The sequence below is a fragment of the Hypoxylon fragiforme genome (assembly GCF_022984875.1).
Source record: "Hypoxylon fragiforme strain CBS 206.31 chromosome Unknown GGS25scaffold_7, whole genome shotgun sequence".
NCBI lineage: Eukaryota > Fungi > Ascomycota > Sordariomycetes > Xylariales > Hypoxylaceae > Hypoxylon > Hypoxylon fragiforme.
The window spans coordinates 3206916-3218383 of record NW_026054762.1 but is presented as its reverse complement, the minus strand read 5'-3'; the positions used below and the strand labels follow the sequence as shown (position 1 = coordinate 3218383).

The 11468-nt window shown below is 47.3% G+C and overlaps 4 protein-coding genes across 4 annotated transcripts; 3 read left to right on the top strand and 1 right to left on the bottom strand.

The window, feature by feature from the left end:
* Positions 1-1316: 1316 nt before the first annotated feature.
* Positions 1317-3526, top strand: GGS25DRAFT_501714 (uncharacterized protein). Its single transcript, XM_049261946.1, has one exon. It carries the CDS (start codon positions 1874-1876, stop codon positions 3206-3208), a length of 1335 nt encoding a protein of 444 aa, XP_049115196.1. The 5' UTR covers positions 1317-1873; the 3' UTR covers positions 3209-3526.
* Positions 3527-3739: 213 nt separating this feature from the next.
* Positions 3740-4955, top strand: GGS25DRAFT_524198 (GTP cyclohydrolase II; the record flags this gene model as incomplete). Its single annotated transcript, XM_049264558.1, has 2 exons — positions 3740-4864; positions 4911-4955. The coding sequence occupies 2 exons, from the start codon at positions 3740-3742 to the stop codon at positions 4953-4955; spliced, it is 1170 nt and encodes a 389-aa protein (XP_049115195.1).
* A 167-nt stretch (positions 4956-5122) lies between these two features.
* Positions 5123-7154, bottom strand: GGS25DRAFT_533602 (peptidase; the record flags this gene model as incomplete). Its single annotated transcript, XM_049265690.1, has 4 exons — positions 5123-5704; positions 5752-6010; positions 6067-6757; positions 6818-7154. The coding sequence occupies 4 exons, from the start codon at positions 7152-7154 to the stop codon at positions 5345-5347; spliced, it is 1647 nt and encodes a 548-aa protein (XP_049115194.1). The 3' UTR covers positions 5123-5344.
* Positions 7155-9355: 2201 nt separating this feature from the next.
* On the top strand, positions 9356-11266 carry GGS25DRAFT_501689 (uncharacterized protein). Its single transcript, XM_049261945.1, has 4 exons — positions 9356-9679; positions 9751-9948; positions 9999-10290; positions 10353-11266. The coding sequence occupies exons 1-4, from the start codon at positions 9596-9598 to the stop codon at positions 11117-11119; spliced, it is 1341 nt and encodes a 446-aa protein (XP_049115193.1). The 5' UTR covers positions 9356-9595; the 3' UTR covers positions 11120-11266.
* Positions 11267-11468: the final 202 nt, after the last annotated feature.

Genomic DNA, 11468 nt, shown 5'->3' with positions numbered 1-11468 from the left:
TCTAACCCTAACCCTAACCCTAACCCTAACCCTAACCCTAACCCTAACCCTAACCCTAACCCTAACCCTAACCCTAACCCTAACCCTAACCCTAACCCTAACCCTAACCCTAACCCTAACCCTAACCCTAACCCTAACCCTAACCCTAACCCTAACCCTAACCCTAACCCTAACCCTAACCCTAACCCTAACCCTAACCCTAACCCTAACCCTACGCGGAGGTGAACGATTATAATTATCACCATGTAATGTAGATAATTTTTGGTGGGACTTAAGAGGTTAATCAGTCGATGAATATATGAAAGAGAAGAAGAGAGCTGAGCTCCCAGCGTCTCAGGCTGGCTATATATACACGGATAAGGTTCAGCAAGCTGCGGCAGCAGCAACCATGGAGATGTGCCCATACGGCAACAGCTATGGATAGCCACGGGAGTGGCTATGTCCTAACAATTTTAGACGACTTATCATTCGTATTATAGCCATTAATAGGGGCCGCGACTGGGATAGGGCACGCATCGAGAAGCTGACGGCCTTTAGATAGATCTCCTTACTTCTCTAATCTCCCGGGTCATGTCTACGGAGAACCTCTATACCCCTTACCGGACACGAAGTAAATGGCATCCCCGTGGTACCTATTTTCCAATCCTGTAGGATGTACTCCTAGGATGTATTCCTACAAAGGAGTAGACCGAGAACGCCAGTAATTCCCCGTTGTTATCGCTTATGCTATACTATAACGGTTCACAAATCACAAGGGGCGACACTAGATCGAGTAGTGTTGAAGATAGGGGCTAGGTAATGAATTCCAATCTGGGCTTACAGATGTTGCGCTCTCGAGGGTAAAAGGATTAGAGGGCATCCTATTCAACAATGCCTTTAGGTTAGAAGCTTTATGTTGCAGGTGCCTCAGGCACCATAGGGTCCACTAGAGCCATATGGCCATATATTGGCACTCCGCCACCGTAGTCAGGAATAAACCAAGTTTTTCGCCTTCCTTCTTCCTCCTTCTTAGTTCCAGTTATGCTGCAACACTTTACTACGCCCTCAAGAAGAAACTGCTGCTGCACGTTTGTTAGGCTGGACACGAAGAAATCGTGAGTCTGTCGTTTCATATCGGTATCCATTTCGAGCGAAGCGAGCAACTGTCCACCGGAGCCTCCACCGAATGGCAGCCGGAGGCATAATCTCGTATTACTTCAAAACAGCGAGGTACGGTGTAGGAATAACCCCCTATTTTTCCATCTTTCTTTCAATTTTTCCTTCTGTCTCACCATCTACTGTAACATGAGCTCATTCCAGCTTGAAGGTATTCTAGGCCTAAACTGAATCTTCTTCTTGGTCTAGTATTGTATTAGAGCCGTGAAATTACTCCAGTGCTGCAATATCAAGATCTGTTACGTCTCACCCGTATAAAAATGCTTACACGTGTAGCTTACTCTCATTACATAATACCTTCCTTTGGCCCCTTAACAGGCATCATTGTCGAGCTATATTAAACACGTAGTTCAAAAGTACCGCCAAGGGTTTACTTAGGGGCTAGTCACAACAAAGATGGCTCCCAATATGTCTACTTACCTAATGTACCCTCCGTAGACTCCGCGAAGATGCTATAGATCTCCACGCAACAGCTATCTTATTCTACGTCTTCTAGGTTCCGCCTTATGACAGGTGCACTCGATTATATGGAACACGTACTCAGAATCGAATACCCACAATGCTAAACTACATATAGGATAGTATATATGACTTGCTCCAACATGGACACAGACGGACCGATTCCTTTCTCTATATCAAAGCTGTACCAACCTCTGATTAGATATATCACTCTGTCAGTCTCTGATTAGATATATCACTCTGTCAGTCTTTTTCAAAAATGGCCTGGACAAAAGTATCGGATACCCGCTGGGAGCGCCCGGTAAACGGCATTGAGGGTTACTTTGTGGTTTCGGGGAATATCTCTGCGAGTCTATGCGATGGCCGCGAGCATTATACGCTTTTTTCCAAGCTCAAGCTGGATGCTAATTTCTCTGACATGGAGTCAACCCTGAAGTATGCATGGAAACAAATCCGCTATGAACAACCTTTCATAGCTTCGACAGTTGAGGGCATGATGAAGGTTTATGAAGTTCCAGACGGAAAGGCACTGGAACAGTGGCTTGCCTCGACCTTCATTGTTTCTGAGGCATCTGACGCCGAGGAGTTGTATCAGTCCGTAGCCCCAATCAGGCAAGCGACATTATACTACATCCCAAAATCCTCCGAACTCCTCTTCCGTGGCCATCACTACACTGTGGATGGTGTTGGTGTGCTGCGATTTTGGCATAGCTACCTTCTCGCTCTGAGCTCCCCTATGAAAGAAGTGAATTTTGGCGATGAGCCGAGTCGACTTAGCCCCGCGATAGAGGAGGTGCTTGGATTCTCGGAACAACCGACGCAGACGCAAAGCAAGGAAGCAGTCGACCTCTTCATGAGTTGGGCAGGAAGTATCCCTGGCATTGGACCCACGTCCCGGGTCGGTGCAGCACCATCAGGCAGATGCCAGAGCAAGGAGATGACATTTCCTGCCAAAACCACCGAGGCACTTATCAAAGCCTGTAAAAACAAAAATATTACTGTGACTGCTGCTGTTCACGCCGCATATGTTGGAGCCATCATCAAGCATGCGGATCCCAAGTCCAAGCTTGGAGAGTACGTGACAGCAAACATGTTCAATCTTCGCCCATATTTGCCCGAACCGTATAACGAGTGTGCGGTGTCCGTTTATTTTACACCTCTCCCTTATAAGATAGATCTTCCAGCTTCATATTCTGTCATTGCGAAATCACTGCAAGATCATTATGATACCTCGTTCAAGAATAACCCACAGGCACTGGAGCTTAATGGACATTTCACACGGACACTGTGCAAGGCTGTGCAGTCCCCTGAGTTCCTCGCCAACCCGATACCCAGAGATGCCCTGGTAAGCAGTCTTGGGATTGCAGAGCGCTACGTGCAAAGAGAGTACGGTAGGGGGATCCAGGTTGATGACATAAAGATAAGCGTCGACGTTGTCTTGGGCATGAGCATGTTCTTCCTCTATACCTTCCGGGGCCAGCTGAGACTGGTGTACAGCTTTAATGATGGGTTCGAGGATGCAAAAGATATTCAGATGTATTTGGATGAGGTGAAATCAATTCTTGGCGGAGTTGTTGATGGAACCGGTTTATGATTTCAACTTATGACCTTATTGTAATGTAGCAGTGTAGCTAGGCATGTGCAATACAAAGGATCTTGTCAATGTAATCGATGTCAGGCCCTCGGTATCAAAAATCATACATCTGGACCCTCTAATCTTCCTATGTTGCATCCGGCGATAGGCGTCATCCAACAGGTTGTCGCGAGTATCGTAAGGCAAGATTTAGACAACCACTAGTCAGAACGGCTGATCTCAAGAATGCTCGGTTCAGGCTATGGTTAGATCTCGCGGTTCGGTTGTCGAAGTCAAGGTCAACTCGCGGATCATGTATTTATATTTTTATATTTTTATATTTCTAATTGATATTGTTGACATTAGGTACGTACATCCCTAGGTAGGATACTACATATAGGTATTCGGGGAATTGTTCACGTGGTGATTTAATGCGCTAGTTAGACTAGTTAATCCCTGTTAATCGACGTAATTCCCGAACACGGCTCTTCTCCCACATCACCCACGTCAGCAACATACTTTTACCTTCTACAAACGAAAACCCAATTGGCCATGCCGGATCCTAATTCATCTTCTGTGGGAAGTCCCCAAGGGGCAGGCTTTCCTTCATTCTATTCTCCGCGGTCGCAGCAGATACGGGCGGGCGCATCTGATCGGCTAAATCGATCAGATCGTGATCAATTAGATGGTGATCAATTTTCGCTTTCGCCCACTGCGGTTGCTGCCGAGGAAACCGACAACACCAATACCGATTATGCGAATCCACTTCAACCACCGCCGTCGCTGCTCTCCCCGGCCTTCACACCCCCCGTCACTCCCGGTAATGCGACACCCACACCCCTCGCCGAACAGCAACCCCGCAGCGTCCCTGTAGACTCATCTGTGGTATCCGGTGGCTGCGGCTCCAAACGACCGAAGTTGCTAGAGATCCTCCCCGAGGTGCAGTGCATCGTGCGCGCTCGCATACCGACCGTCTCCGGGACGGAGATGTTTCTGCACTTATACACAAACAACGTCGATAACAAGGAACACCTCGCCATCGTGTTCGGTCCACACATCCGGAGCCAGTCTCTCGATGCGCCAAGGGAAGGGGAGACAGAAATGGATCGAATGGTGAGGGGGGCGTACACTGGTCGCCTGTATCCGGGACGGACACAAAGCAATATAGTGAATAACTCATCGTCTACTAGCCCGTCTGCCATAGATGGAGGGCCGCCTCTTGTTCGTATACATTCGGAATGCTACACCGGTGAGACGGCGTGGTCTGCTCGATGCGATTGTGGCGAGCAGCTAGACGAGGCCGCACGCTTAATGTCACTACCCAGCGCCGTCAACGGAGGCATTGTCATCTACCTACGACAGGAAGGTCGGGGAATTGGTCTTGGCGAAAAGCTCAAGGCGTATAATTTACAAGATCTTGGCTCTGACACTGTCGAAGCCAACTTACTGCTTCGGCACCCGGCGGATGCGCGGAGTTATGGATTAGCGACAGCAATGCTGCTGGACCTCGGACAGAGTGAAATCCGGTTACTAACTAACAACCCTGATAAGATTAGAGCAGTAGAAGGACCGAATAGGGAGATAAAGGTGACAGAGCGTGTGGCGATGGTGCCTCTGAGCTGGAAAGGCAAGGGGGGGTTCCGGAGCCGAGAGGTGGAAGGGTATTTGAAGACGAAGGTGAGTTCCTATTCCCGAGTTCGAAACAGACATTAACCACTCTTAGATTGAGAAAATGGGACATATGCTGGACATGGGTGGCCTACCGTGATCTAGGTATACTTACACCCATATGATTTAGACATTCTCAACATCACATGTTCCTATGATGAGGGCAAACGTAGAATACACTACCATACTGAAGCTTAACTTAGGTATATCCCAGGTTACGACATAAGCTGGATTCGTCGTACCTAATATCTAGGAGAACTTGGTAGGTCACTGCCCGTCTTTGCCCACTGCATCACTCCTCCTAGGTACTAACTATCTAGTAGGTACATTAAATCCCCGGTGAATTGTAATGTGATAGTGGTATGCAGATATCATCTAGGTACCTGATGCTGGAGTTTATCAAGTTCTCCACTGTGACTAACCCCGCGCGACTATAGCTATATCAGAGTTATTAAGCATTCTCCAGACACAGCAATGCTGCGAAGCTATTTAGTTTTTCCAGTCTCCCGGTCTTCCAGTATAAAAAGTGGAATACGAATTGGTGTGAGTCGCATTAGCTGTACCACCACTCTTATACGTAGGCGTTACCCTCTCCGTTCCATCGGCAATGACCAAGTCCCCTAACACGCGTCGGAAGAGCTCTAGTGCAGCCTTTGGTTGATAGTAGGGAACCTCGTGCCCCGATTCATATACTCTCGTGAAACTGAAATTACCGTATTGTCTGCTCTCGCCGTACTCCTCGTCATCGACTAGGAAAGGCTCATACCCTGCGGTTATGAAATCCTCGTGATGGGTGTAATTAATTGTCAGGCTGACCGCCTCGCCCCCCATCCAATTGCATATATAATCCTACTTCACATTAGTTGCTCTTCATTGCATCTGAGGGGTAATCATACGGCATCACCGTAGACAAGAGAAACTCGGACACCGTCATTGAGAAGAGCCTCAAGGTCTGATAACAGGTTAGGGTAGACAAAGTCGCCGGTATAATCGAACCCAATGTACACAGCTGTGCTAGAAGTGCTTGTGTAATTAATGTCGACACCTATGGCGTTTTGAATTTCCGCCGTGTTCAAGTAGTCGACCCAGTACGAGGGCGGGATAGAAGCATCACTCTCTGCCCGGATATCATACGGGTTTCGCCCACTAACCGCACTACTTGCTTTTAGACGTGTCTTCATAGTAATCCCACTTCGATAGGTGATACCTACTAGTAAGGCCCTTCCACCAATGATCTGCAGATAGCTGTAGCTTGTGAGCAGGTGGCCATTCCGTCCGGTGTAGATCGGTCTTGCGCGAAGCATGCTTGGATCGAATCGCCACAGGAGCTAGGAAAATAGTAGTTCATCCTCATGTACTCATAGATAGATTCATTGACCGTCTGCAAACCATACGTGTTGTGGAAGGCCATCTCGGGATAATACGGGGCCTGGATACGTTCCGAAATCATGCCATTTATGATGCCAAGTGTATGCATGCTGAGCTCGACGCCGGGAATCGTCCCATTTGTGATGAGGGAGTTTTGGTCGTAAAAATACCGGAAGAAGGATGGACCATAATGCCCACCATAGCTCTCCGTCCAAAGGTTAAAGCTACGGGACTTGACAGTTGCGTCTAAGACAGGAAGGTTTTCGATGAAGCCTTGCAATACCTCCCACGCGCCCCTGGCAGCTAAAGCCGTCGTATCATATCGGTAAGGATCCGCTTCTGAATAACGGCCATCGGGATTAGATGCGTTGACCGGCAATCCAGTAGTCTGATTGATGACCCCCACCACACTTTCAGAGTACGAAAACCCCGTTCCGATAGGCTGAGACAGAAACAAGAGGTTGCTGACCTCGTTCCAGGCATAGGGATTCACAACTGAGGTCCCATTGTGGGTGACATTACACGGACCGAGTTCTACGTATCCGAATAATTAGTTAGCGCCGATTAGGGAGACCACGGGTGATCAAGTCTCACCTTCAAAAAGCCCGATAAGGGAATCTGAGCCAGGTCCTCCGTTAAGCCACAATGTAAGGGGTGCCTCGTCAGGATTGGACCTTGCCTCGAAGAACCAGAAAAACATGTGCGTATCATCATCAAGGTCGACATAGCCTGAGTATGAGTTGACTCCAGGAGTTGTTTCGCAAATTCCGGGCTCCTTATAACGAATTGTAACACCCCCTGGTGATTGTATTGTCTTCACATCGGTCGGCTCCGCGGGAACTTGTTTCCGAACCAACTTTTCAATGTGACTCGGCAGTGAACTGGCGGAAGCAAGGGAAGCGAGAAAACAAACCAGTCTTAAGCCGTACATGATGACTATACCGTGTAGACTAGTAACAACAGGGGGATTCTGTGGGCTAGTAGAAGAGGAACTAATACCCTTTATATAATCAGTCACCTAGGTAGATGTACATACATATGTAGATCTCGGACTTTACATCAGATAGGTACGCACAGGTTCTGCGTGAACCCCCGCCTTTGAGTGACGTATTTGCATGCTTACAGGACCTATCAACCCTCAACTGCCGATTATGAAGGGGTTACTTCAGCTTCGAAGTTTGCGAACGAAGTAAAGGTTCCATCAAGGTATCCGCATATACCAACTTACGCAGTGATACTACCAGACTGTGATAAACACCAATGGTCAGGTCAGGTAGGTACATTACATTTGCTCATGTTTGTAGCGCAGCTGGAGGTAAGTCACAGATTAAGTGTCTCACTGACAGTGTAGCATGCATGACTTATCTGGCAGACTTGTAAATATGTCTACCTAAATATGCACCAACGTATGAGCTCAAATGTGTACCCACTCGAATGGCATGCAAGCAATCATGATCTTCAAATCTCCAAATTCCCGCATGCTTAATTGCTTAATACTACGACGTATGTAGCTACTAACTATCCCTACACGTGTACCTAGGTTGCTTAACAAGTAGGTTTTGTAACATCAGCTCATCGCATCTACTATCTAGTTTATGAAGCACCCGAGACTCTCATTTTATGGCTAGATTGATCAATTGATACCTACATAGTGACAAGCAGCGAGATTGCTAGGTGTCGAAATTTGATATGACATTGTTGTGCGATCCCTATGTACCTAACCTTAGGATAGTTACATATGATATGTATCAAGGAGACTTCAGAATTCTTGCTGTAAGGGAGGTACCTGTTGAAGGAATGCTATCCAGTGTCAGAGTCCCGGATTGGTTCCCCGGGGGCTAAACCTCCTACAGCCTAGCCTTCCCGGGGTACCTTCTCCCGGGCGCCTCCTATGTAAATACATAGTAAACCGCTCTATCCCTGCTCAGTTAGCCTTCTCTTAGATGGAGAATAACTACATGGCTGTAAACTTACCTACTTCGTAGACGACCTCTCTGATGTTTCTGATGTGCGTCTTTGTTAAACTGTAATATAAGTTTACTTATTACTGGCGGTTATGACCTCCATACGTCGTCAACACTCCAGTACCCGACCCGAACTAATTTGACCCTAACCCTCAGCTTACTGCTGGACAACCAGACCGAGACTCCAGTTCCGAATCTAAACCTGGGCCGTATTATTCCCGGGTCGTCTAAAGCCGGGCTGTCTATTCCTGAACCGACATTAAGCTTAGGCCGTTTAGAACCTGGCGAAATGAGAGATATTATCCCCTAATCTTGCCACCCAGATTTATGACGAATGCCTAAAGAAACATCTGCAAAGGCACGGGGAATCATTAACAGGTATGCGAGTAAGTTTATGTATAAGCATGATTAGGTAGGGACGAAGCAAAATTAATTGGAAGGTGAACTAGAGCGGCGGTGGCACAGTCATCCGTGTAAGATATATCTTGTGAAGAGAGCATTTTTGCCCGATCAAAAAGAGGTTCTGCATTGAGGCTCTCAAATGTTGCGGGTAAGATTGTATGGTTTAACCCTAAGCCAGTACATGTAAGGTCAACCTACCAAATGAGTGATCACATTGTGCAACTATCTGCGGTTCGCCGATCCTTTACATCAGACACCAGCCAGGGCCTGCTATACTCGTAGTAGAGGTCAAGAATAGTAGCTTGTGAGTTTACAAACGCGCATTGGCTGTAAGATACCAAAGCGCATACTCTCGTAAGATGTTCATGTGCTGTAGGCCATTTCCTTGAAGGCACGATGAACCGGGTGGGCGCACAAGCTTGTATAGCCTTAGCGTGTCTTCGGCGAACAGATAGATACAGGTAGATACAAAAAAGAATTCGGTATACCCTGAATTCCCAAGTAGTGCACGGCGCTCTACATATACCTACCTATAGCTTACACTGCTTGCTTTCAACTGTATCTAGTATAACTACGGTTCTTTGGTGATACGATCTCGGTTCAAAAGCAGCAAGAATCTAGCTAATGCAATTTCACTGTAACAAAGATATCAAGCCAATTTAAATGTACACATTCTGTTGGAAATAGCTTTAGTATTCAACAACTTCAGTAACCGCCTCTGAGGGGGTTACGTAAACCATCATTGGCATTATGACATGTCATTTAATTGAAAGGCTCTGTAATGTACGTAAGGTTGCATTCCCCAACTAAGCTGCGCCTCTCGTTGGTGAGCGCCTCTAAAACCTATTGGACCTCGACCATCTGCTGTAAAACACGGCAAGGCAATGCAAAGGCGCCCGACGAGGAAAGTGGCACGAAGTGGCTTCGAACTTCTCTTAAAAAGCGTGAATGTCCTTTAGCTGGAACGGGACGCAGCATTGCACGGAAGGAATGGTAAGGGAGCGACATGGCTCTCGACACTATGGAAGAGCTCATGCAACGCATCGATGAGTTTCAGGCACAGGACGTGAAGCGCATTGAGTGGATGAAGGTCGGTTACAAGTCCCTCTTAAAAAGCACACAAAGCTAGCATGTTGACAAAGCTAACTCTCGATAAAACAGGCCATCCACACACAGCTTACCGAAGTAACCCAGAACTACGACGATGCCACGAAGGATCTCAAGAGGGAACGGATGGTTGGGAGAATGACACAGGATGAAGCAGAACAGTGGAAGCAGCAGTTTCTAACCCTGCAACTGGCCGTGAAGCGCAGCGCGTTCGTTTTGGTTTTGATTGATGCTGATGCTGACGCGTACATGGTAAGAGCTTCCGAGAGGACCTAGGGTAGCAAACTAACCGTATGTCGTAGTTTAAGCCCGAGTACTATTCTAGCATTGAGGGTGGTCGTAAGGCAGCTGTAGAGCTTCGGAGTTCTGTTCAGGAGTATCTTCGACAAACAGCACCAGAGGCAGCTAACCTGCCTCTCATGATCAAGGCATTCGCCAGTGCAGACGGGCTATCCCAGCTCCTTGTTAGACATAAAGTCATCAGCTCGCCTATTGCGCTGTGGGAATTTGCAAAGGGTTTCTCACAGTCTTCTCAGTTGTTCGACTTCGTGTTGGTCGGCACCGGAAAGGACCGGGCAGACAAAAAGATTGAAGGTACTATGATCCGGCACATGCAATTCTCAACCCCTGAATATTTGCAAGCTGATCACAATCAGGAATGTTTGAGCACTTCGTCGCTAATCCTACATGTCATTATATTCTTTTCGGTGCCTGCCACGACAATGGCTATGTTCGGTTATTGGAGAAGTACGTTGCTGACGATGCTCTTCGTCAACGGATAATCCTCCTTAACTCTTTCGGTGTCGGAAAGGAGTTCGCCTCGTTGAACTTCAGCTCGACTAGTTTTACCGGAGTCTTTGGTGATAGCCCCTTAACCCTCACCAAGTCTCCTGTGTCGCCACGCTCGTCGTCGCCCTCTTCTCTGGCCAAAAAAGCAAAGGTTGAGCGTGTTGGCAGTCCAATTACATGCACGTGGGCAAATAAGGCAGAGACGACCAAGTTTGTTGAGAATGGGAAAGGATCTGCATCTCTAAAAGCGAAGGATCTGCCCCCACACACAATTCTCGTAGATGCAGGTGATCGTCGAATTGACGTTGAGCTCCAGCTATCCCCGGAAGCAGTGAAGAGCTGGAACCACAAGACAAAAGTGGCCGGTGTCAAGTACTGTCGGATGTACCAGCTTTTTGGCGGTTGCAAAGGAGGTTGCGGATATTCTCATGGACCATTGTCGGCAGATGAGAAACTGGTTTATCGCAGTAGACTGCGACGTGAAGTTTGCCATGTTGGGGTGCTATGCCGAGACCCTAAATGTTTATACGGGCATCACTGCTCGTGTAAACAAAATAAGTGTGCATTTTCTAAGGAGATGCATGGAGTTGAATTTTCCACGGCAAGAATATGGAAAAAATCTGCGAATGCTTGAGCTTCAGCTGGAGTGAGGGCTTTTAAGTACTATGCCTATGTACTGTAGGTACCTAGTAGGTAGTTAGGAACATTGAATTTTTTCTTCGAGTTGATATCTACATATGTAGGATAGAACGTTCCAGTTGCCTTCAAAGTTTAACTATGCACCTAGGAATCTATCATGCACAGTACCTACGTAACCTAGGTACCAGGGTGTTATCCAATGAATCTGCGGGCAGGTGCATATCAGTATCCACACCATTCTTCTAGCCGCATTTTCTCCAAACGCGTTTGCGACTACCATACCAATATTTCGCCAACATTTTCCAGATAGTAACTACAATTGATCTTGTTCCCGTTAAACTAGA

Coding starts and splice junctions, on each gene's coding strand:
- GGS25DRAFT_501714 (XM_049261946.1), top strand. CDS start 1,874: ATGGCCTGGACAAAAGTATCGGATACCCGCTGGGAGCGCCCGGTAAAC.
- GGS25DRAFT_501689 (XM_049261945.1), top strand. CDS start 9,596: ATGGCTCTCGACACTATGGAAGAGCTCATGCAACGCATCGATGAGTTT. Junction 9,680..9,750: donor AGCGCATTGAGTGGATGAAG/GTCGGTTACAAG, acceptor TCGATAAAACAG/GCCATCCACACACAGCTTAC. Junction 9,949..9,998: donor CTGATGCTGACGCGTACATG/GTAAGAGCTTCC, acceptor CGTATGTCGTAG/TTTAAGCCCGAGTACTATTC.